The sequence below is a fragment of the Mercurialis annua genome, linkage group LG4 (genome assembly GCF_937616625.2).
Source record: "Mercurialis annua linkage group LG4, ddMerAnnu1.2, whole genome shotgun sequence".
Taxonomy (NCBI): domain Eukaryota; kingdom Viridiplantae; phylum Streptophyta; class Magnoliopsida; order Malpighiales; family Euphorbiaceae; genus Mercurialis; species Mercurialis annua.
In genome coordinates this window covers 33,652,146-33,678,384 of record NC_065573.1, presented here as the reverse complement: position 1 = coordinate 33,678,384, position 26,239 = coordinate 33,652,146, and the positions used below count along the sequence as shown (strand labels likewise).

At 32.7% G+C, this 26,239-nt stretch overlaps 5 protein-coding genes across 6 annotated transcripts; 4 read left to right on the top strand and 1 right to left on the bottom strand.

Annotated features, from left to right (window-relative positions):
• Positions 1-1,838: 1,838 nt before the first annotated feature.
• On the top strand, positions 1,839-3,608 carry LOC126679252 (early nodulin-like protein 17). Its single transcript, XM_050374241.1, has 2 exons — positions 1,839-2,182; positions 3,022-3,608. The coding sequence occupies exons 1-2, from the start codon at positions 1,996-1,998 to the stop codon at positions 3,354-3,356; spliced, it is 522 nt and encodes a 173-aa protein (XP_050230198.1). The 5' UTR covers positions 1,839-1,995; the 3' UTR covers positions 3,357-3,608.
• A 1,705-nt stretch (positions 3,609-5,313) lies between these two features.
• LOC126676707 (early nodulin-like protein 20) lies at positions 5,314-6,721 on the top strand. Its single transcript, XM_050370973.2, has 2 exons — positions 5,314-5,551; positions 6,338-6,721. The coding sequence occupies exons 1-2, from the start codon at positions 5,389-5,391 to the stop codon at positions 6,673-6,675; spliced, it is 501 nt and encodes a 166-aa protein (XP_050226930.1). The 5' UTR covers positions 5,314-5,388; the 3' UTR covers positions 6,676-6,721.
• LOC126676706 (uncharacterized) lies at positions 6,680-10,415 on the bottom strand. Its single transcript, XM_050370972.2, has 6 exons — positions 9,582-10,415; positions 9,385-9,488; positions 9,158-9,260; positions 8,770-9,071; positions 7,774-8,079; positions 6,680-7,177 (listed from the first exon to the last, which is right to left on the bottom strand). The coding sequence occupies exons 1-6, from the start codon at positions 10,177-10,179 to the stop codon at positions 6,815-6,817; spliced, it is 1,776 nt and encodes a 591-aa protein (XP_050226929.1). The 5' UTR covers positions 10,180-10,415; the 3' UTR covers positions 6,680-6,814.
• A 1,358-nt stretch (positions 10,416-11,773) lies between these two features.
• On the top strand, positions 11,774-15,229 carry LOC126679011 (uncharacterized). The gene is made up of 7 exons (XM_050373950.2): positions 11,774-12,071; positions 12,160-12,254; positions 12,331-12,430; positions 12,516-12,634; positions 13,454-13,640; positions 13,830-13,973; positions 14,653-15,229. The coding sequence occupies exons 1-7, from the start codon at positions 11,832-11,834 to the stop codon at positions 14,941-14,943; spliced, it is 1,176 nt and encodes a 391-aa protein (XP_050229907.1). The 5' UTR covers positions 11,774-11,831; the 3' UTR covers positions 14,944-15,229.
• Positions 15,230-20,565: 5,336 nt separating this feature from the next.
• On the top strand, positions 20,566-25,659 carry LOC126676253 (probable WRKY transcription factor 3). Of its 2 annotated transcripts, none has more exons than XM_050370416.2 (4): positions 20,566-21,274; positions 22,329-23,042; positions 23,124-23,278; positions 24,864-25,078. In XM_050370416.2, exons 1-4 carry the CDS (start codon positions 20,804-20,806, stop codon positions 24,892-24,894), a joined length of 1,371 nt encoding a protein of 456 aa, XP_050226373.1. In that variant the 5' UTR covers positions 20,566-20,803; the 3' UTR covers positions 24,895-25,078. The 2 variants fall into 2 exon arrangements, with proteins under 2 accessions (XP_050226373.1, XP_050226372.1); XM_050370415.2 differs by lacking the exon at positions 24,864-25,078 and adding an exon at positions 25,102-25,659 and having other exon boundaries at positions 20,570-21,274.
• Positions 25,660-26,239: the final 580 nt, after the last annotated feature.

The window sequence follows — 26,239 nt, the reverse complement described above, 5'->3', positions numbered from 1 at the left end:
AATGAATATCTGAAGAGTCGCATCTTCCAATGTTATTCTACGCGTTGCTTAATAGTCAGGCAAAAATAGAGAGTAACAGCGGAAGGAGAAGAAAAACAGTCCAAAAAAGGAAAGCTGGACCGAACAAGAATATGACAGCAGATAGGAAATGTTTATAACCAAACACACACTGTATTTTCAATAGCGACACTTTGTCTTAACTTATGGCTGGACTCCACCACAAAAATATTGTTTTGGCTTTGATAAACAATATAATGTGGTACTTTTTTTCCCTATCACAAGACTCCAGCATAGCATGATTTTTAGTAAAAAGGTACAACAATGACCTTAAAATTTACTTCGATTTTCACACACAAAAGTTGATCGAATTGGATGTCCCCGTCAACAAATATGACGTGACATCAATTTATTAATTTATAGGTATGTAAAGTCCTGATTAGGGACTCGACAGGGCAGATTATTCAAGCTCGGCAGGTGACTTGGTCAAGTTCGTTCACAGCTCGCATGGCGGAAATCATGGGGATTAGAGAGGCTCTTAGCTGGCTCAAAGGGCGTGACAACTTGATCATCGAATCTGACGCTCTTGATGTGGTGCTAGAGATTCGGAAACCGTCTTTGGTTGAGTCGGAGTTACTTATTGAAGATTGTTCGGAATTAGCGAAGCAGTTTCTTAATATTGTTTTTATTTTTGTGAGGCGATCTGCGAATCAAGCAGCGCATACTCTTGCGCAACATGCTCGTTCCATTTCAGGTCATCAGGAGTGGTTTTGTCACTTTTCTGAGTTTAACTGTAACTGCTTCTGATTTGATTTAATGAAATCATTTTCATTCAAAAAAAAGTAAAAATTAGGAATAACTTGTTTTCAGGTTCCTAAACAATACCATTTTTAATTATCTGGTCCTAAAACTAAATAATTTTGTTTTTTCTGGTTTTTCTATTTAGCGAAAACGCATTTTTAAGTCACTGAATGACAAAAACGACGCCATTTAAGATACAAATTTACAATTTTGAATATAATAAAACTGCATCAGACTTGAAAATGTAATTTTTTTTTCAATTGAAGTACCATAAAAGACAAAATTTCGTTTAAGGACCAGATAAATAAAAGTGGTATTATTTAGTAATCTAGAAATGAGTTTTTTTTATATAAAAATTAATAGTATAAACAAATTAGATGGCAAATTTGATAATTTCTGTCATCTTATTTGCAACCAAATAACAAATCTTCGTTCTCAATTCACCGCCAATAATATTGTTTAACTCTACACTCAATATTTATATGCTACCACTTAGAAACCCCAATTTTTATTTTCACTAATTATAAAATGATATTTAATTTGTTTCTCCTATTAATTTTTACTAAATCATAATTTAGCATTATATATGGCCATAAGTTTTTAAATTGATGTCACGTCATATTTGTTAATTGAACAATTCCGTCAATTGGTGTGTTGAAAATTATTAATATTAAGGCCATAATTAAAATCTGAAAACACTAAATGGTCAAGTGAGAATCAAAATAAAAATTAGGGTTATTTTTTATCTTTTTCCTACCTTTTTGGTAAAATCATGCCCCGTTGGAGTTTTGTTGCAAGAAAGGAGTGCCACATCATATTTGCTAGGGGGAATGGATTTTTCCATTATGTTGTGCTTTTTTGTTAATGAAAAAAACATGAGGGTTATAATTAAGATCAGGAAACATAAAGGAGCACAGTGAAATTTGGGATAAATATTAGGACCACTTTTGTACCTTTTCCGATCTTTATATCCATCCTTGTATTTAGGCTTATTTACCTTATTTTTTCCCCCAAAAAACGTAAAGCTATTTTTAAATTAAAAAAACAGTGGCAGTTTTGTAGATCTAACGGGAAGTTAAACGAGTAATTTTTTGTTGATAAATAGCAGCAGCTGTCTCTTAATAAACTAAAAACCAACTCAATCAACAGTTCCACAAAATCATAACGTCTTTATTTCTGCTTGAGAGAGTAGCACTCATGAAGAAGGCATGTGGGTTCAGCTCATCGTTGATAATGGTGGCGATAGCGGTGGTGCTAATGGTGGTTATGGTACCACAAGTCTCCGCCACTAGATGGACTGTAGGAGGTAACAAGGGTTGGACTACTAATGTGAACTACACCATTTGGGCTCAGGATAAGCATTTCTATAAAGACGATTGGCTCTGTAAGTTTTATTTTCTTGCTTCCTTTAACTTCAGATCTATGCTTTACCAGTTCTTCATTCAGCTGTCTTTTTTTTTTTCTTGAATTGTTTGTTTTTTTAATTTTAGTTGGTTTTTGAATTTAATATATTAGATCTGCTTCTGGGCTGTGTTTATGCTGAGCTGATTGTTGGAAAGTTGCGAGCTTTACCTAAATTTTAGTTTTTTTTTCTATTAGTCTGAACTTTTTTTTATCAATGTTCCTGCTTGTAAAAGTTTGTTTTAATGAGTTCTTTCATTTCTTTTTAATGTTGTGTGTATTTAGATCTTTGGTTTTTTGTTTTTCTTTGGGTGAATTACATCGAAGAAGTAGAAATGATGTGGCTGCTGATGATATACTTAGTAATTGAAGAGATTGCAGTTTGAATTGTAATGGGAAAAAAAGACTAATTAGTAGTAGATTTGGAATTCAGGGTTTTACAACTGAAGTGCAGAAACTATCAGAATGAAGATATGTACATGATACACAAGAAAAGATTGTAAGAAAATTAAAGATAGAGATTTGGATTTACTTAAGCTCTGCTGATTAGTTATGTAGTCAATTCAGATCTGCAATTTTTCCTTGGACTTCGGCAGTGAACAAAAAACACTTAAATTGCCCTTTCTTGAACTTAATTAAAGTGCCCTTTCTTGAACTTTCTTTTTATTAGTTAAAAAGTTCTTAGCTTTACTGTTTGATCTATTTAACGGTCATTTAAGTTGAATGATTTGAATTACTGGTTTAACCATTGGTTGTGTTAAGGTCTGTAAAGGTGAGATTTTAGTTATTGAAATGTAAAGTTCATATCCGGGTTCTTTGCAGTTTTTGTGTACGACAGGAACCAGATGAATGTGCTAGAAGTGAACAAGACAGATTACGAGTCGTGCAACTCTGATCATTTTCTTCACAACTGGACTACAGGAGCTGGAAGAGATGTAGTTCCGCTCAACGTGACTCGTGACTACTACATCATTAGCGGGAAAGGGTTCTGTTACGGTGGCATGAAGCTAGCTATTCATGTCGAAAAGCTACCTCCTCCTCCAACTGCTTCCCCTGTAAAAAATGCCTCTCCAGTCTCTAACCTTAGAGGCCAGTATGTTCTACCAGCTGTTGTTGCCATTGGTGTTTTATGGGATGCATTTGTTCATATCTGGTAGCATTTCTCACCATTTTATGTTACTTCTTTATGAAGTAACCTCACCATCTAAAAACATTTTCTTTAACCAAATTGTGAAGGGGAATTTGAGATTTCTTTGCATACTCATTTTTTGATTTTCTTTTCTTGGGGGGCGTTGTTTAATTTATGATTATGAGTGTTGATTAAGCTGAGAAATTGTTATCGATGGAAAGACTTGAGGATTGGTTTGATTTATTTATTAGTGGAGAATCCTAATGCATAGATTGTGCCAGATTTTGAGTCTTTTTCTTGAATTTATGGGGCCCTCTACCATGTGGTAGGTCACCAGATTTTTCTTAATTTAAAGAATTATTTAGAGTTAATGGTATATTTGGTTAGTCCACACATGCTCATCAGCATATTTGCAGCTTCTTGCAAGTTACTATAGCTTAAAGTATAATAGAATATTAAACATTCAATTAGCCACAAGTTTTGCAAGTTTAAGGGGTTACGAAGCTTAAATTGATTTCTCCTATTTGAATAGTTTGAAATTAACTTGTGGATATCAAATACAACAAAGGTCCAATTTGACCCTTAAACTTGACACAAAAAATTGAGTCAAATGTGTGGTTTCAAACAAAAAAAAATCCCTTAAGTTTTAAATTATCCAATAATATTTTACCATCTCAACTCCAATTTGTATATAATGCCCCAATCATATTTATCATTTCATTTAAGGAGGTAAAATGAGTCAAAATATCAAATTTGAGGGCTTTTCACAAATTTAAATTTATTCGACTGTTTTATTAACTAAATTCAAGGTGCAAAATAAACATTTGCTTATTTCAAATAGCTATCCAAATATAATCGATTTATTTTCCAATAAATCACACGTTAAAACTTAAATCCACTCACTCAAGTTCCGTAATTTTATGAGCCAAGTCAGCAGCATGATATTGATGACAGTAGGAATAACATTTCCATTTGCTCAACTGCTATGAACAATTTTTCAACCATTTTATCAAATACATACAACATTATATATGCGACACTTTCAAATTTAGATCCTTGGTCACATGTAAAATTCCCACACTACTACTTTTTTTTTTTGAAATTGACACACTACTACTTTGTGCTTTATAGTTTGCACATGTATTGATACCAATGTCATAAAAACCGAACTAGTAACAATCATCGATTCAAAGTTCAATCGGTTCAACCAATTGATCAAAAAATAAATATATTTACCAATGAGCTATAACTCAAATGCTATAAGCGTTGAACATCAAACTGTTTGGTCGCGAGTTTAAATTTTCCACAATCGCTTCCCCTTCCCACCTTCCCAATTTAAAAAAAAAGAAATATATTTAAACAATATATATAGTCAATATTTAAAATTTTGAAATATACAAAAGATTCTAACTAGTAAATAGACGATACTCTAACTAGAAAATACAAAAATTAAATAATTTTTTTGTTTTAACTGATTCAATAATATTTTTCTTTCAATTCACAGAGGTTGAATTGTTATTCTGGTATTTAAAGAAAACTCGGACCAGGGTGACCCAATATCCAATCAAACTGCCGGGTCCGGTTCGGTTCTTAAGACAGTGATAGATACACATAGGATCAAAAGAAACAAAGAAAGCAAGCCAAAGTAGCAAATCAATAACAGTAGCATATAAGGTGTCACTGCCAAAAATGCACATGCCAACTCATCTTTCCAAAACTTGATTTTTTGACTGTTAAAGCAAATCTGACCCATGCAATGCCTATTTTAGACTTTAAGTTTAGTATTTATTTTCCCCTACAAAATTAACTTTGTCACAAATCAACTCCTTAAATTTATCAATTTTGGTCAATTAGTCCAAATATGTCAATTTTGGAAAACAAATATATGGGGCTAATTGATCAAAATCATCGAATTGAGGGCACTAACTTATACCAAATTTAACTTTAGGAATAACTGATTCACTGCAAATTCCATGGGGTAAATTGACCCTAAATCTACGCTCTCTTCATGTATATATTCAGTGACTTAAATAAAGAACACTAGCAAATAGAAGAGAGAAATGGAGAGCAAGATAATTATGGTGATGGTGATGATGATGGTGGTGATGAAGGGTGCAGAATGTAGGTTAATTAAGATAGGTGGAAGAGGATGGATTCCAAATTATAACTACACTCAATGGTTGAATCAACACCATGACCAATTCTATGTTGGTGACTGGCTCTGTATGTATTCATTTTCTTCTCATCTTCAATTTTGTTTGGTATACATATTTTGGAAGTACTAAATGTTCAAATCTATTTTTTTTTTTAAATTTGGATTTGGAATTAAGATCTTTTCGTTTTGTAATTCATGTTGGCCGTTACAAACTCATCTATTAGTTAATTACGCTGATTATATTGGTGTAAATTTTTGGTTCAGTTCAATTTTGGATATTAAATTCTTCTATTAATGTTTTAGTACAATGTCTAAATTTTTTTACATTGTTTAAATATGTTCCGGTTTAGTAAATGGATTTAGTTTAAATTGAATGCACGACATTCATTTAAAAATACTTCATATTTTCGACTTTTTTCATTTATACTAAAAAAATTCAAAATCGTTAATTTTACTTCATTTTTTAATTTCCAATATTAATTGTACCCATTTTTCAAATTGGGATTTTTTTTATTGGAAAAGGTTCAAATGTATCTTTCATATTTGCACATAATCTCAATTTTTAGTAATTTTTAAAATATTAAAGGCTTATTTGCACTATATGTCAAATATGAAGGATATAGTCAAACCTTTTTCAGAGTGAACAAATTTTAATTTGAAAAAATAGGTACAACTGAAGCTAAAAATTAAAAAATGGAGTAAAATTGATAATTATAAAAATTTAGAATATAAATGAAAAGATCGAATGTGTTAGATATTTTTGGTATCCAAAGCATAACCTTAATTCAAATTTTGAATGACTATATTGTTCATGTATGTATACTAACATGATTTATATTTTATTTTGGATGAAGTATTTGTGTTTGACAAGCACTACTTCAATGTACTAGAAGTGAACAAGACAAGCTATGAGAATTGCAATGACCAAGGTTTCATATTGAATATTACAAGGGGTGGTAGAGATGTTTATCAATTGAAAGAGGCAAGGCCATATTACTTCTTGAGCAGTGGAGGGTATTGTTGGAATGGAATGAAATTAGCCATTTCTGTCCAACAATTTTCACCATCAACCACTCCTGTTTCTTCACCACCTTCCATCAATGGCTCTCCTCATAATAATTCTTCAAGGATTATTTTAGTTTCTGTTTCATTTTATGTTGCTTTGTTTTGGGTTAATTTCTTCAAACCATAGTACATTTCTCATCAACACAATACTAAGATTAAGTAAAATTATAGCACTTCAACTTTTTTCTAATCATTTTTCTAATTTACAAATTTATATGTATTGTGTCAAAATTTAGACTTTGAAGTATGCAAAACATCATATTTCTTTAGTTCCGCCTTCGTAGCTTCCTTCTTTTGTGCCTGCCATTGCTGCAACTCTTACTGCGTTTTCTAACAATGCCGGAACTCGAACTTGAAGAATCTGAGCCACTCTCTGACTCTGATGAACTAGCATTATCCCCAGATTCCGAGTCACATTTCTGCTGTTGCATGATAAGCTGCGGCATATTCTTCAAGTAACAGCGCAAATCTTCAGTGATCCCACCAAGCCCAATTGACGTAAAAAAGTTAATTGAAAAACGTGTGTTCCTGGGATTATCCTTGGGGAAGATAGACTGAAAAGAGTTGCTCATAGTAGGATCTGTAAGGCGCTTATTCAAAGCAGAAATACCAAGATGCTCCGACAACTCCTGCACCAAAAAAATTAGATCACCAAGTTATTACCAAGTAAAACTTTCACGATTCATGTTCATTACATCTATAACATTTATTCATTATTTAGATGACTCATTATATTCCTTAAATTGGTCCAGTTATTTGCAAATTCTTTGTCAAGATAAGAAAGGAGTGACCATGCACGCACACTTTTCAACTGCTCTACTATGCAAGAATATCATTCAAAATTCCCCATTATAAATTTCAAACAGCAAGTCATTAACCATTGAGAATTTTATTTATGCTTTTTCCCCATCATCCCTCTTCACCAATTATGGTCTGCGCAAGTGTTTATGTTTATCTCCAGCTCTTTCCCTATTCCCTACTGCATCTACTTTTACATTCCTACCCTACATTTTATTTTCTACAATTTCAAACATTAGTAAAGCTCAAGAGTTCCACTGGCTCAACTATCTAAGGTTTATCTTGTTTATAAGGATTAAAAATTCACAGCCAAGAGATCGACACGGATCAGAGCATGCAATAAACCATCTTCTGAGGACATGCCAATTCTAAAAGAATGTATACATTTAATTAATTTAAGAATCAGAAATAGAAATATGAGTAATACCTGGAACAGAAACTTGAGGAATATACGAGACGAAGATGTGGTGTCATCTTCAGTTAAACGTATGTAGGATAATACGTTCCAAGGAAGAGCATCGGCAGCAAGCAGATGGGCGAAAACCATTGCCACATTTCGTATCTTGTTTGTTTCTAATCTATGTATCATTGAATATTGCTGAACGAAGCACTCCTCAAAACTATCTTGGTATACTTTTTTAATCGTGCAAAACCTTTGTCCCAATAGACCATAGAAACGGTTGTAAGTTTTTTCTTGGCTGCAGCAGTCCAAAATCATACTGCATATTACCATCTGCACAGAGCAATTTGAAAAAAAATTAAGTACCTCATAAGTTATAGTACCAAACCAGCTAAATGACATATAATATCAGGATCTAATCATTTAGAATAAAGCAGAACTGGATAAATCTAAACAGAAAATAGTGCATCCATGCAACAAAACAGAAAATAAAGAGAAGTTCTCAAGTCATAGATGATAGAAAGTGGTATCAAGTGGCTCCCTCTTGAAAGTTGTTATTTTGCTCACAAAGTAACCTGAGGAACATAGTTCGGTATATCATTCAAACTGAAAACATGTTTTTATCATTTATTCAAGTGTATCAACATCAACCAGAATAAAATCACCCACAAAGGTGAAATAACATGCGAAAAAATATTAAACACGCATAAATTAGCAAACAAAAAGGAAACAACTATCTATTTGGTTCATACAGTTGGATGCTGGATCTAACATTTTTTAAAACTAAAACATTCTATTTGCCATAACAGAAGAAGAAAAACTGCAACATGTCCAAGATAATGCTCTAACTCCAAGTTTCTGGCATATATCAGTTAAAGAGAAACAAATGCCACAACTGCCCCAGTAACATAAAATTTGCTTTCTAAAAGCATAACACATTTCAACAAATATGACTCATCTAATTAACCTACTAAGGGGCCACATATGCCTACTGGAGTAATGCAAATGCAGATGATAGCTTACCTCTTGCCCTGGCTCGAGTTTGATCTTGAGTAACTTATGTCCGCACTCCTCAAACGATACACTGCCCATAATGGTTAGGTAAACAGTCCTCCGCAAATTGACAAGATTAGTTTCAGTCTCATCCTGTATTAGCATCTGCTGTTCATCATAATCATAATCATCATCAACTTCGTCTTTTTCTTCTCCATCATCAGAGCTGGGATTCTCTTCTCCATCGTCAGATTCCTCACCGAGGATGTCTTTCTTTAATTTTTCATACTTCAGCTCATTTTCAAGGAAATCAGCATCGAGCTTGAAAATATCTGATGACAAATAAAAAGAGTTACACTGATGACATAAACAACAAAAGGTATTAAATCTAGCAGGTGACACTTGATAATAAGCATACCAAGGTTGATCTCAGGATCAATGTCATCTTGGAGCGAGATCTCATGAGTCAACTGCTCCTCCTGCTCCACAAGGTCCAGTTCAGAACGAACAGCCGGGTACCCCTGTAGTGGATTGAAATTCATGAAAAAAGTTTAGAGAATTGCATACACAAAACATACACATACAGTCATACAGACATACACATTCAAAACCAAGGAACACATAATAATAAGAAGAAGAGTTCACCTTAAATTTGGTTTTTCTGATGGCAAAGAGGTTCTCAACCAAATATTGAATGCGCTTATGAATGACTCCTTCATGAAGAATCCCCCGGAAGCGCTCGAAAACTCCTGCAAACACCAGAGAAAACAGCATAATAAGATAAACATCATTGAAAAGTTAGCCTAAAATTAAAGAGTCGGGTTCTGTAATAGGAAGCTCACCATAGAAACCTTTCGGTGACAAATCTTGGAGAGTAGAGCCACACTCGATAACAAAAGAGACGGCCACTTGGACACTATCGTCAGTAGGGTTATCGAGTAAGACGGTAAGGAGTTCAAGAGCCAGAATCTCATGAGCAACGAGCTGGTTCACGAGATGCGCAATGAACTTCACAGCAGCCAGTAATTGAGGCTTATCATTGCGCTTATATGCTCTCCTCAGCTGCAACACCACTCGGCGCAATAAAAGATGCCCAACTTGTGGGAATTTCGTATTAATAACAGCCACCATAGCAGCAAATACATCAGTGAATGACGGAGAAGCCATCTGAGATTTCATACATGACCGGCAAAACAGACCTCTGCCTCTGATCAGATTCTCGGCGAACAATTCAGGGATTAAATGCTTAACGTTTGCGGCATTAAGCTTATTCACCAGACCGTTGATGCTCTTGCGAAGAGCATCCCAGGTTAGCCTCTGATACTCCTCGCTGTTTTTATCTTTAACGTCGTTCATCATCCGGGCAACCTTGAACGGAGGCACGTAAACCCTAACGCCGCCTGATCGACTGTTATCAATTTTACTCATATCTGTCGCCATTCTCTTCGCTATAATCTTTGTAATACCTAATTTTACTTCTTCGCTGATATATATATATATATATATAGACCCAAGAGACCGTAGGTTTTCCTTATTGAAGATGGAGTAATAATTAGGTTGTACAAAAATTTATTGAATTTCATTTTCCGGACATGGAAAGGAATCAAGAATCCGAATGAAATTTCAAATATGGATAGAAAATCAGAATCCTTTTCTTACTTTGTTCAGGCTAATTGTCTAGATGATGATGAATTTGTAACTTTTTCAAATAACATGGGGCTTATTTGAACTACGCGGCAAAACATGAAATGTATATTTAAATTTTTTTCTATTAATTTAATGTGACTTGGCAGCCACGTGGACAACCACCTCTAATTTAAAAAAGTTGATCTCAATTGAAATAAAACTTAAAAGCATTAAGAAAATTAAAATTAAATTCTTCAAAATTCTAACATTCAAACAAAAAAATCGAATGATATCTTTTGGGGGAATTGTACATGATATTCTTTTACTCCCTCCGTCCCATTTAAGAAGGGACAAATGACTTTTTCACATATATTAAAAAAGCATTAATTACTATAGTGTTTTTTTTATTTTATCCCTATTTATGATAGTGTTGTATTTTGTGTATATACTAATAGTAATTAATTATGGAAAGAGAAAAGGGGGTAAAAAAGGAAAATTCATATAAATTGGCACAAAAACACGATATGGCCTTCTTAAGCGGGACAAATAAAAATGGAATATGTCTCTTCTTAAATGGGACGGAGGGAGTATCTTTTTACTTTTTGAAAATTAAAACTTAAAAATAGATAATTAAAATAATAGATCAATAAATATCTTCTAATTAATTAATCATGTAATATTTAAAAAGTAAATTAAAAAGTGAGGAAAAAATCTAGGATGAACTAGATTTTGTAAGAAGCCATAATATTAATTTTTTAAAATATACGATTAATTCAACTTCTGATTTATGGTCAAATAATTCATTTTCGGTTATTTGATTAATTAAGGACAGTACTTTATATTGTTAAGTTAATTGAGAATGAAATTATAAAATATAAACAAGTTTAAAGACCTAAATTAATTGTGTTAAAAATTGAAAATATTATTTTTAATTGATCAAATTAAAATAGTTAAAAGAGAATTTAGTTTTGAATTTAAAAATTTAAAGACCGAATTGACCATCTAATTCATATTTTTTTTATATACTCTCTAATTTTTTAATTTAAACAATTATTATCACTCACCCACGATAATAATAATAAAGAATTATATCCACATAAAAACTATTTTCGACCAACACATTATTTCAAAGTTTATCTTTTTATTCAGAATTAAACTTCAATAAATAAAATAAAAGAACAAAATTATCCCTCAACAATATATACAGATTTATAAATTTGTTTCATAAGAAAAATACTTTAATTTGGGGTTATTGTTATCCTATATTTTGGATATTTCATCATATTTTCATCAAAAAAATCCCTTATTTCGAAAGGAAAATGCTTCAAGAGTTTTTATCAAGGGCTTATTTGTCCCTGAACAAAATATCAGGGGCGAACTTGCACCTTCTCCCTATCGGATAAGAAAAGACACCTTGAACACTCAGTCGCTCACCGTCAATTAGTTTTTTTCCTCCTCCGTTGAAGATGACTTCAGTTTCCACCGCAGTCTTATCATTCCCACCGCATTTCAAATCTCCATCCAACTTTCTCACCACCCAATTCCACATCCCCACTTCTCGGACTCTCAAAACCCGTTTATATTCCTCCTCTTCCACCGCCATTGAAGATGACCCGCAAGCAAACTCAGAGCTGCTGGCAATGCCCATTGACAATCTTCGAAAATTCTGTGAACTCAATACAGGCAAATGGATTGGCTCTTTTCATGTACATGTTTTTAAAACCTTATTTATTTCATCAAACTGTTCCTTTTTTTGTTTCAATTCAATTTGATCAGTATTTTGTTGATTTACAGCAATTTGACACTCATGGAAAGTTGATTCAAAAAGTGAACACTAGGCTTTCTGTCGGTACTTATGGAGAAGATGAACTCATGAGCCTCATTCAAACGTAAATTACTAAACTTTTCATTATTGGGTTTTTAATTTCCCAAATTAAAGTTTGTTAGTTTAAACTCTCTATCTAGGCTCTATATAAAACAACCGCCAATTTATGATGACGAGCCGGAATGGGCAGAGTACAAGATAAAGGAAACGAACATGTTTACGGTGGATAAGTATCAACAGGTGAGTTTTCTTACTTAAAGTGATTGCGGTTAATCTGTTATTGGTTTCAGTTTTCTATTAATTATCCATAATGATTAGTCGGCAGATCGGATTTTTCCCCAATGAGAGGGCTTTTGCTCTGAGATACCAGACTGCTGGCATGTTAGAAACTGTATTAAGACAAGGAGTGTTAGGGGAAGATGACACTGGAGAAGAATCACCTAGGTGAGTGTTTCTTGCTATGTAAAGTATTCTGATTGTTTAGGATGCATTAATGCGGTTTCAGCCTAACTAGTGAATTAAACCTGCATGTTTTCCAAATAAATCATTGAGTTGGTCAGGAGATCCTCCAAACTTTTTGTATTGTGTAATGTATTAGTATAGGTAAGACCAAGGATAACTAGAATGGCTCCTTGAAATTATGCGATTAGCTATCTCAGATGTTAAAAAGGCCAGCCAGCTCATTATGACTAGCTACTGTAGCAGGCAGTACTCTGTGGGTTCTAGCACATTGGATCCAAGGGAATGAGCCGAGAGTTAGATGAGGAAAGCGGAATAATAAAATGTCATTAGGTTCTTCCTTCCAGTGGATTCCGATTTATGATTTTATTTGATCCTGGGAAATTAAATGCTCCAACTCCAAGTATCAACCTTAATCATCTCTTTTGGGCATGTAATTCAGACTGTCTAGTCTAGCATCCTAGTCAATTATCTAGCAGGCCGGTTTTCTTTACTTTGAGTAGTCACTACATTTGTGTAATCATTCGAGGGAAAATTTGATCAAAGGGCGTGCTTTTTACTCCAATGAGTTATTCTCAGATAGTCTCATTCAAGCATACTTCATAAGAAAAATATTTTGACAATTCTATGTATAGGGCTCTACTAGCTATTTGTGAACTGTGTAACTTTGTTCTTTGCAAATAGTGTAAAGGATACAATTGAGTAGTCTTATTTGCTGATCCGATGTGAGCTTGTAAGACTACTTTACAATCTTTATTTTGACATACATTTGCTTACTGTTTTGTTACTTTTCCTTTTATGAAGAAATCTTAAGCTTCCTTCTCGACGTCCTTCTCTTGTATGCGAAAATTGCCTATACTCACAAGAGAGAGATAGACGGGCAAGAGCTTTTCATATCATGGACCCAAAAGGCTTTGTAGAAATGCTTCTTGTTTTCCTCGAGGATAGAGGTGATGCAGTCCTTTCCCATCCTTCACTTGACAGTAACATGGTAAGTGCAGCTATAACTGGTTAACAGATAATGATTGGAACTTTTGGTGCTCCATAGCTGAATATCTGATTTTTTGAGTTGACATTGCACTAAATTACATTAATTTTTTTAGTGTATTACTCTTTCGTTGGTTAACAATGGATTAAATTTTAAGTTTATGTGATGAAAAAGTCCCTATAATAAATGCAGGACAACGCAACAAGAATCCTACCATTTCTTGGTAGATGGAAAGGCCATTCTATAACCAAACGCAGTGGTGTTTATGGAGCAACTATGGCTGAAGCTGATACAATAGCTTTGCTTGAAATGGATGATAGCGGTCAGCTGATTCAGGTATCTTTTTCTCCCGTTACCTTCTTGGAAAAATTTGATTAGTTTGAGAGCATAAATGAATAGTTAGGATATTGATGCCATGGATACCTAAGCAAGTATCTGGTTTACAAATGAAATAACGAACACTTTGGGCATGTTTAAATTATTTAGGAAATGGATATCGATATCAAGAATCCTGTCACTATGTGATTTTTATCCTAACGAAACAGAAAGACTTAAGAATTATCAATTTGCTTTGTAATTGTATGCATAAAAGTTTGCTGTCCACAAATTATATGTAGTTATTCAAATATAACGATTGCCAAAAAGTCCTGCATTCCTTGTGTACCAAGAATATTACCAAGTCTTGTTCCAGGAATTTTTAGCTCTGAAGTGAACCAAAGAGAAGTTTGTGATTCCAAGTCTTGCAACCTTCTTCTTATACACTTTTCTAGTCGCTATCATTTTGTATCCTAGTTTTTCACGAGAGGCTAATAATTTCTACTTGGAGAATACCAGCATGCAAATGTATCATCATACTTGTGCAGTACATTCAACTTTTCCAGCTTTTGTGCTACACCTGATGGAATTATAAAGTTGAAGATGTATAAATATTTTGTTTGCATGCTTTTGATGTTAGTGATGATCAACTAATTTAGGGTCATAATCTAAATCCTCGAATTGTAAACAAAAATGTCAGGATATTACTTCCACATCCGGCGGAGGTGATGTAACGACCAACGTGCACTGGACGGGTAACATGGAAGGTGACTTGGTTATGTTTGAGGGAGCATATCAAGTAACGTTGTTACCCGGAGGTATGTACATGGGATACCCATCCAATGTTGCAAAATGTGTTGAAGAATCATGGTCATTTCATCTAGAATTTTGCTGGCTTGAGGCTCCTGGCAAGAGACAAAGACTAGTTAGAACTTATGATGTAGAAGGCTTAGCTGTTTCATCAACTTACTTTTCTGAAATTAAATTTTGAGTGTTATCTTACTACTAAATCATGAACATACTTCTAAAGATTTGATTAAAAAATCATTTACGTAACTGTAGAGGCGGCAACTGGGTTAAGTAATCTCGGGTCTGGTTTGAGTTATTTTGAGCTATAATGCGATCACAATCTCAGGCCGGAGAAATTTTTTATGTGAACTTATTTCATCATATGTAAGATTGTGAACTTGCTGTTGATAGCTCGACAGGTTGACACTTGGCGTTATGGATAATCTTGTAAATGTCTTTAATCTTTCTTCAAAAGATTTTAAAGCTTATATGGATGTGAAAATAATGCACAATATAAAAGTGCAATAATTTGAGAGAGCATAGGAAGATATAGAAATGAAAAGTTAAAAATTGTTTCTACAAATTTATATTGCCCCACCAAAGAAAAGAGAATGGATAAGGTTAGTTTGTTTGCCATTTGTTTCCTTTTGTCATATCTACAAAAAGAAAGTATTATGTAATAAAAATATTTTAAAGAGCGTAATGAATGAATCTAACCAAGTGAATTAGTGGTTCGTTCGGGTTGGTTTTTAAAGAAATGCTACAAGACTCCGACCATTCTATTAAGAATCGAATCAAACTTATTGAATCAACCTTTTTTTTATCGCAATCTAGAAACTAGTCTGATTTTATTCCTTTTCTTAAATAAAAAATATGATTTCCTCTTTGAACTAAAAATAAATTTAAAAATCAAATATTATTGAACCTATAAAACTTAAAATTGTCATTTACTAATTTTTCAAACCGTCTTTTAATTAGAAATTTATATTAAGTGTTTAAATTTGAGATATGTAAATCTATTTTAGAAAAAGTATATACAAATTATATATGGTGTTTAAATATATAATTTTTTATCTAACCGATTGAACCGTGAATTTATAGTCACACTAATTGACAACCGGTTCGATTTTTAAAACATGAAAGTATGATTAATTAATGGTACTACCAATATCTATATGTATATCTCCAGTTGCAAGTTACAAGTTGCAAATATTTTGTGGTGTCCACAATTTTGAGAATTGAATTGATGTTATTGTTGAATTGTTGACAGAACCAAGTTAGATTCATTGGAGTCACGTTTTTAATTTACCTTCTTTTTATTGCTATATTATAATATCTGTCTCTCAACAACGACTTCTCAGCTCGGCATTCATTTTCATTCCACCACTTGCACTCTCGCAAGCACCCGTACGGTAATATAAATTCCAGAGTTTATTTTAATATTTTTTTATTTAAAAATTATTTGATGTTTTGAATACTTAAAAATAAAAGATTGTATTTAATTTGTTAAGATAAATTGAAAGATATATTAAGTTTTAGTATGAATTATTTTAGACATAATGTCTTAAAAATGTCAAACATTTTTTAATGAGTTCAATTCTAACCAAATCTTTTAAAATCACCAAATATTAGCCGAATTTTAATATGCAATTTTAACCAATCACTCGTAATGTTTCAATTTTTTTATTATATTTTTCAGTTATAACCAAACTTAACTTCTTTTTATTTACAAATATTTATCAAAATTAGGATATAATTGATGAAATGTTTTAACTGAAATAAATTTAAAAAAAATGAACTTTTCTTCCGGAAAAAAGAGAGTGATTTGGCTAAAATTGAAATATATTTATTAAAAATTGGCTAAAATTTATAGTTTTGAAAGTTCGGTAAAAAATGGCCTCATCCGAGAAGATTTATTTTTAAGATATTAAACTTTAATTTTATAATCAATCCTAATCTTTACTAAAATCATAAATACAAAGGGTCACTTTGTGGATTAATTAACAATGAATGTCTGAATTTGTTAACTTGATTGATACACAAACACAAACTCCATAAATTAATGCTGTTTATTGTCTTTAGAGGAGTTAGTTGAGGTGGGGCAGCAACACCAGCACCAGTTTTGAATTATATAACAAGTGGCTCTATAAAATAAAGTTTTTCTCTTCTTTTAAACAGATTTTTTTCAGTTGAAACTTGAAAGGGCACACATATTAATTTCTTCTACAAGACTAGCTTAAAATCTAACTCATTTACATTTAATCAAAAAAATTTACAATAGAACATTATAAACTGAATTAACCTGAATGTTTTCGGCAGCGATTATTATAGTATATTTTAATAGAAACTGCTTATATAGAATTGGCTTGCGTGTCGTTTAAAGATAACATCAATAATATATAATTTTTTTTAAATTAATTATTTTGATATGTGAATTTTGAATTTTTTTTAATTATTATTTTAACTTTAAATTTAAACAAATATCAAACTTGCACTTTTCTCTATTTCAGATCATTAGTGCTTAGAAGAAAAAAATAATTTCCAGATTTATTTCAGTTACATTGCCGTGTTGATAAAAATTAAAAAATATGGCATGGCAAGTTATATCAACAAATTTTAATTTTTTTGTTTTGTTAGTAGTTTGGTGATTGAAAAGTAGCTAAAAGTGTTATTTGTATAATTTTTAATATGATGTTATTTTCTAAAATCATTCCCATCGGTAAGTAGAAAGGATAAAAAAAATCAAAAATACATTACATTTTTTGGATAGAAAAGTCTCAAAATAATAAAATTTAGAAGAATCCATAACTACTTTTTGTACCTCTGATATCCTTATATGTAAATATTATCATTAACAGAGAAAAAAATATAGAACTCAGAACATGAAACTTAAAATTGGCACTCGGAAGAGTATAATCATGAAGAGGCAAAATTGAGATGCCTGTTGTTTTTTTTTTTCATTAATAATTTGCAACTTGTATTTTTTTTGGATTTTCATTGGCTAGATAAAAGATATACAGTCAGCAATCGTCAAACTTTAATTCAAGTTGATACTATTTCTGTTGGTGACCTCCCCTTAAATGCAATCATAATTTCTTTATTGTGGATTATCCAGCTATATATTTTGGGGTCTGGAATTTAATTGATTTTAAATTTGAATTGTACATTAGTATAAAATAAAATAAAATTAATATTCCATCCATCGCAACAAAAATTGTGCACTTTTTTATTATCACACGGTTTAATAAAATGGAAAATTATTTTATACTACTGTTGCGTCATGTCATTCGTACACAGTCCAATTATACCTTAGTTACGTGAAATTTATAAAAAAAAATTAAAAAAAATTCTATTTCAAATACTTATTGACTTGCTGTAAATATGATATGACACAACCATTAAATGAGATAAACACTCAAATAAAAATTTTATTAGTCCATCTAGTCAAATACATTCTTTTATAATTATTTGTTCGTTTTGAATTTTAAAATAATTTTACCATCTTTCAAGCAATTCTTTTTGATAAATTATGATTCCATTTACAAAATATTTATACTAATAATAAAATTAATAGAATTGTTTTATGTCTTTACCCTAAAATTAATATACTATAAATTAACTTATTTTATTTGGAAAAATAATTTTTTAATAACCGTATTTATTCTAAACCGTTTATGAATTTGCGATGGAGAGAGTAGTATTTATTTTTGCATTAATTAGCATAGATCCTTATACTAATTTTGATAGAAGGAACTATTTAGCATAGATCCTTATACTAATTCCTTATTATTTCCCCGTTATTATAAGAGCATCTCCAAAGGACTCTTTAAACATCTAAAACTCTTTATTTTAAAGATTATGATCACAAAATATCACTCCAATAGACTCTTTATTTTCAAAAATAAAGATAAAGAGTGAGTTTGGCTCTCCACATGTAGAGAGCCAAACCAACTCTCCATTTTAAAAAACACACGTGATTTATCACCTCTCTCATATATTCCCTTATTTGTAGGAGAGTAATTTGTATTTCTAATTTATATTTCTTTACTTTTTGATTATTCAAGTTCTAAGTTATAATTGAAGCAAGACCAAATCACCAGATTGACGAACGATTTATAACCAAAGAACCAATTCAATCAAATTTTAAAGAAAATAATACAAATTTTGAGGTGGGTTTCTTTGTTTTAGTAATAGTTGATACATATTTAAATTCGGAATCATAAGCAGCAGGTATGTGTTGCTGTTTATTAGAAGCTTCAATATATTGAACGAAAAAAAAGGAATCAAATTTTTGCTTTAAACAACCATCTTGATTACCACCGGCTGGCCGAACTTTAGCCGCCGCCACACTCTTTGTCTCCGTTCTATCAATCAAAACCCATTCTCTAATAATTTCATCAAATCGAATTTAACTCTTTATATATCTTCTTCCTCTTTGCTATGCAGTAAAAAAATAAAAAGAAGGAAAATTGGGTAAGTAGTGAAAAAACATTCTTGTTTTGCCGTTTAATTGCTTTTAGATTATTGGGTAGTTTATCAAGTTCAAGAATACTGAGTAGTTCAACAAATGTGTTTCCAAACATTACTTTTCAGCATGCTTATTCAAGAAAGGTTGCAAATGGTGGATGAACAGAGTTGCAGAGAATTTTCAGCTTACAGATGGTTTGGTGAAAGAAAAAACCAACAAACACTGCGAATTTAAGGCACAATTTTAATGTTCAAATAATAAACATACAAATTTAAAGAGTCTATTGGAGATAATTTTAATTTACTCTCTCTATTATAATAGATGCTCTTTATTTAGTTAAAGATGCTCTTTATAATAGAAAGCATCGTTGGAGATGCTCTAACACATCTCTCACCATTATACATAAATATTTTTTATATGATTTTCTTTTAGCTTAATTCATTACATAGGGTTGTAGGCCAATTGTTAATAGTATGTAGTAAAAAGAATCATCAATTTGTCTCACCGGCTATTATTTTTTCTACGCCAATGTCAAGGGTTATGATGCAAAGAAGAAGTAATGAATAATGATCCCACCACAAAGAATATACCAATCAAATGGATAATTATTAGCTCCCAAAACCTAATAATATATCTACTCAATTTCTAACTTACACGACACCACCATCTCCACTCTATCATTTCCATACATTCTTTTCTTCAAGATAAGTTTTTCCCTCGCTCTATACACTGGGAATGTGGGATACCCAAAATAATAATAACGGGCCGATAAGTAAAATCAATAAAATTGTACTACTTTTTATCTTTTTACATCAATCAATGCGGATTTGCAGAGTTGAATTTCTTTTAAAGAATTTTATATCTTCAATTAATTCCGACTAGGGCGAGCACATACCTATAATCGACTCCACCACTAGCTCTATACCATAATTCTTGCATCACCGAATTGAATCGAATTAGACGTAACTATATTTTCTAAAATTTGCATAACCATAACTACAATTGAATTATACATAATCAAATTATGATCAAACAATTATATATAATCAAATTATGATTGAACGAAGATAATTATTTAGTTCTATCGATTATTTTGATTATCTGGATAACTATTTAGTTCCCAGCATATTTTGTACCGATAAAAATTCATTATTTCAAAAAAAAATTCATAATCAAAATTTTGTTTTCTTTCAAATAAATAAGTATTAAGTTTTTATTTTATTTTTATCCTACCATTTATATAAATTATAATCTAAGTTCTAAAAAAAGTCCATGATGAATAAAAAGGAGCTAAAATTGGTTTAAAAAATAGAAACAAATGTGAAATTTCTAATCCGTGGACTTTCCACTTGAATATCAAGACAGCACGAAGCCACCGTAACACCTGATAAATACATACATCAAACAAAAACACAGCCGGATAGACAAAACCCACCCAATCTCCATTTCTGTCAATCTTCTTATTCAATTTACACACAAAATCAAACCAAACAATCACAGCCCAGAACCAAGAAACCAACCGTAATTCATTTCCCAACAAAAAGAAACCGTCTTTGTTCGAAAATAAACACAAAGCAGTTATCTTTTCTCTTCAATGGCAGAAAAACAATACTTTACAGAAACCAGAGCAATCACAGCACCTTCACGCCCAACCATAACACTGCCACCTCGGCCGTCGATGGATAACTTTTTCAGTGGCGTCGGACTTAGTCCCGGCCCCATGACTTTAGTCTCGTCTTTTTTCTCGGATAACTATGCTAATACTCCCGAGTCTGATTATCGCTCTTTTTCTCAGCTTCTTGCTGGTGCTATTGCTTCTTCTCCCATGGCTAGATCTTCTTTTTTCACTGATTCTGATTCTTCTTCCTCTTCAATACCCAGTGATAATGGCGCTTCTTCTTCTAAGCAGCAAGATGGGGTTCATAATAATAGTGGGAATTTGGGGTTTAAGCAAAGTAGGCCTATGAATTTAGTGGTTGCTCATCATTCTCCTTTGTTTACTGTTCCTCCTGGGTTAAGCCCTTCTGGGTTGTTGAATTCTCCTGGCTTCTTTTCTCCTCCCCAGGTAAATTTGTTCATTTGGGATCTGATTGAATTACGAATTTGATTTTGTTTGACTTTTTTCTGTTTGGTGTGATTTTTGAAGAACTGTTTGGTGTTACTTTGAGATTAAATGGTGCCTGTTCTTGATTGTTTTAGTTTTTAATTGGTTTATGAAGTTTTGGTGGGCTGAGTATTTTTGCTTTTTGTTGTGAATTGAATTAATTCAGATTAAGAGTCAGGAGTATTCAGATAATTGGATGAAATAATAGGTTTTCTGATTTGAGATGAGAAGTTTGATTTTGGGTGCTTTTCATGTTATAATTGAGAAAGGGTTCATTTTTAAGTAGCTTAATATGGGCTCAAAAGTAGTGTAATTTTGGTGGTTATTATGCTTGGTTGCCAACAATTTGATTCAACAGTTGAAAGTAAATTGAAGTATTTTGTAACTAGAAGGAGTAAAGAACCCTAACTTTGGAAGGTTTTGTTTCTTGTGAGGGGAAAGTTGTCAGATTTTTTTTGGTTAAAAGACAGTCATGAAATTCCTAATTTCGTATGTAATGCCAGAAAATGCAGTTAACAAGTTTGTTATATCATAAAGGTTCTGCATTAAAGTTTCATTGTTTGCAACCAAGCAAAATGATTGGAAATTCTGATTTGCTCAATGATGATTTAATTTTTAAATGTTGGTGCTGGAAATGAGAGTACTCTTTTCAGGCCGATAGTATTTTACTCTAATAGTTTGATGAAAAACTTGCAGTGGCCTAATTAGTTTTGTATTGCTCATATTTTATCTTGGAAGAAACATTTGTATTGTAGAATGCTTATGGCTGAGTTATTGCAGCTGTCTACTGCAGTAGAATGTAAATGTGCATGAGACCACAAATATAAAAATTTGGGTATTTACATTCTGCCGGTGCCTGATAAAGAGATAGCCCTTCATTTTAGTTAAACTGAATGAATACTTATGAGGACACATTCTGATACGGTTGCATGGGTGTGATGGTGCCTCGGACCAAATTATGGAGCAATGATTTTAATCTGATAGTTATACATTTCTTTCTATATTATCATTGCAGAGTCCCTTTGGAATGTCCCACCAGCAAGCCTTGGCACAGGTTACAGCTCAAGCTGCACTAAATCACATGCACCTGCAAGCTCAGTATCAACCTGCTCCAGTAGCCGCTTCCACAGAGTTATTGACACGGCAGCCCTCCTTTACTCCCGATGAAGCTTCACAGCAACAGATGCTGCCTTCAACCTCTCAGACTCAGAGTTCCATGGTTGAAACGTCAGAGCTTTCTCACTGTAATAAGAAGCAGCAACTTCCTATTGCTGTTGATAAACCGAGTGAAGATGGCTACAACTGGCGCAAATATGGGCAGAAGCCAATTAAGGGCAGCGAATATCCGCGAAGTTATTACAAATGCACTCATCTGAATTGTCCTGTTAAAAAGAAGGTTGAGCGTTCTAGTGATGGCCAAATAACTGAGATCATCTATAAAGGCCAGCATAACCATGAGCAGTCTCAACCTAGTAAGCGTGCAAAAGATAGCAGTGACCAAAACGCCAGCACAAGTTCTCAGTCGAAGTCTGAATTTAGTTTCATAGCTCAAGCTGGTAGCATAAATAAGTTGACAGAAACAATACCTGCTCATTCAGTGTCTGGGAGGGAACATGAGTCTATGCAAGCAGATCCAATACAACTACATGGATCAAGTGACAGTGATGAAGCAGGTGAAACAAGAGCAGAAGATGGGGATGAGGATGAACCGAACCCAAAAAGAAGGCAAGTTATACTTTTTGTTTACATAATTATAATTGGATCTAAAACTTACTTTCTGAGATTATCTTACCTGTGAAATTGCAGGCAGACAGATGTTGGTACAACTGAGGTTGCTTTGCCACAGAAAACTGTAACAGAATCAAAAATCATTGTTCAAACAAGAAGTGAAGTTGATCTATTGGATGATGGCTACAGGTGGCGGAAGTATGGCCAGAAGGTGGTCAAAGGGAATCCTCATCCAAGGTAATTAAATGATTATTTCCTTATTGGTTATTTGCCCCTTGTGTGTTTCCAATATTTACCTGAGCATAATAGTTATAATCAGCTGTGAATCACAGAAAATTCAATTCTGCCCTCTATAAACTCATATCGTATGAGTTTCCATCACATGGTTTGGCAAAAATCCTGGGCTGCAAATCTACATGGGTGTACACTATCAATGAAAACATAATAAAAATGTTAGTAAAAGTTCAAGAGCTTATAACCCACTTCCCCTGTTATGAGTAAATCTTGAAACAATGATCATAACAACAATTGTGAGACTTAAACTGGTCTTGTACTTTCATTAAAAACAATCCTATCCTGGAGTTTTAGATGCGCAGAATGCCAAAACCTTTTATTTAGATGAGCCATTCTCAACTCTAGATATCCATAACTGTGACCTTATGCTATTTTTTATCTACTTGCATTTGTTATTTGACCCTGTCCATGAAAATGGGATAATTACCTTAGTATGAAAAATCTTCTTTTTGATTAGCTGTAAATCAATATCATTTTTCTTAAGAGTTCTCCATCTGCATTTTCTATTAAGCTATTTGCCTCGGAGCAATTGGAGACCTGTGAATCACAGGTTCAAGGTTTAGAAACGGCTATTCTGCAAAGTTGCATGCATATGTGCATTTTCTCCTTATCACCACCACAATAATAAGCACTATGTGCACCTGATGAACTTTTTTTCCTAATAATATGATAGTTTAAGGTCAAGTTAAAGAATTCCATCCAAATTTGCACTAATGTCTTGGCTGCCAATGGATATTCTTGCATATGAATTTAGGAGGGATCAATAAAAAGATATCAGCTCAAATCCTAGATTTCGGGATTGAGAGAAATCAGTGTTTATTCTCCTGAGATTAGAAGTACGTGTACGTGTAATTATACTCATCTCAAGGACCTGAATAAAAGTGAAATTTGATGTTGTTATTATGCATAATGCATCTTATCTAAATCCTCATCTGCTAATTAATCAGGCTAGTCAGATCAGCTGATTTTTCTCCTCATTTTGAACACAAATGTCTGTGTTTGTTTTCTGGTGTGTGAGAAAAAGTTGATTCATAGTTGATCCTCCTCTTTCTGGCATCTATTTTTTTAATATGGTTGAGTTGTGCAAAATGTGGGGCATTTTCTATCATTGCTTGTGATTTGGCAAGGATAGCTGATAGGACGATGCCTTTAACATTTATGGTTCATGAAGTATATGTCTTTGAGGCGTTAATTATGCTATACATTATCCTTCATTACATTTTGGTGTCAGACTGGCACAGAACAGAATTACTCAAGTTTTTCATGTCGTTTAGAAACTCGATCAATATGGAGAAAGGAAAAGAAAAAACAGTTTATGCTCGTACTTATATCATTTTTAAATGTTCCGTAGAAACAACTGCACTGGTTAACTATTTTCCTCTTCAGTTGCCTTCTGATTTGGATTCTGCAATTACAGTTTTGCTATCTGCATGCAGTAATAAGTTTGTGTTAGGGTGGTTGCGATAGAGAAAGAGAGTATACCCTAACTGACCTTGTTTTTCTTGTTTTTGTTTTGATTACGTCAAAGTTGTCTTCCAATCAGTCAATATGGGGAATGACATGCCAAATCCCTGTTATTCTAATGAATTTAGAAGCACGCTCAAGTATTTCTCGCATTGTTAATCATGGTTAAAGCTGCGCACTGTCTGTGGGATAACTATGCACTGCATATCCAACTGCTGTCAAATTTAAGTTTTATGTTTTTCTTTTTAAAGCATTGGTTTCCTTGAGAATCATTTCTGATGTGGTGCTGATTAAATGGGCAGGAGCTACTATAAATGCACTAGTGCTGGGTGCAACGTCCGTAAGCATGTTGAGAGAGCTCCAGCAGACCCTAAAGCTGTCATAACTACCTATGAAGGAAAACATAATCACGACGTTCCTGCTGCTAGAAACAGCAGCCATAGCACAGCCAACAACAATGCACAACAACTGAAACCTCAAAAGGTGGTGGCTGAGAAGCATCCTTTGCTTCGAGGGATGGACTTCGGGAACAATAACCAAAGACCAGTCCTTTTACGACTAAAAGAAGAGGAAATTGCAGTATAAAGGGATGAATCCAGGCAACTAACTTGGTACAGCTAAGAAAGGTAAATTATTTGGAATTGGTGGAACTTTAGTGGATTTGGTTTTTCTATTTACCTTTATGTTTCCCATTTTTGTAAGAAATATAGTTGCTGGTGCACATGTTAACAATTTGATACAGAGTGTTGTATTCAGTATATGTTTTGTAGTTTGTACAAATAAATTACAGTCTCGAGTGTATATGATTCTTCACACTTGTAGTTTGGAAGCAATTTCAGTTCTGTTTGATTTTTTGCAAATTGGAGTTGTATGTTAAATGGTGATTTGTTTTTTTTTTTTTTGGATTTGAAGAGTCAATTTGTTCTGTTATATTTCTCTCATTATTTTCATGTCATCAATGTACATTTAGTTCAAAGAGTGTCTTAAGAACCAAATGAGACCAGCTGATTCAATTGATTTGACTACAAATTAGAGGTCAATCTTGTTCGATTCTTTTGGAAAAACGAAAATACAGTTTAATCTCTTTGAACCGGAAAAAACTGCAAGACTGGATATTATTGAATTGTCTAAACAATACAAATCATCCAGTTCTTTTATGTCCTAATTAGAGTACGACCCGTATACTAATTTTTTTTAAATTTATTTGCTAGTTATAATTTTATGAATATATTTAAAATATATATCTCGTGAGGTGGCTTTTGTTTACCTCATTTATGCTGGTGGCATCCCTATATATATTAAATCTAGCAAAATTATACACATATGATACATGTTTTTTCAATATATTTATATTTATTTAATTGGTTGAATCAGTTGAGCCTTGAATTGGTGGCCGCATCGGTTCGACCCCAGACTCAGTTTTTAATACTATACTGAACC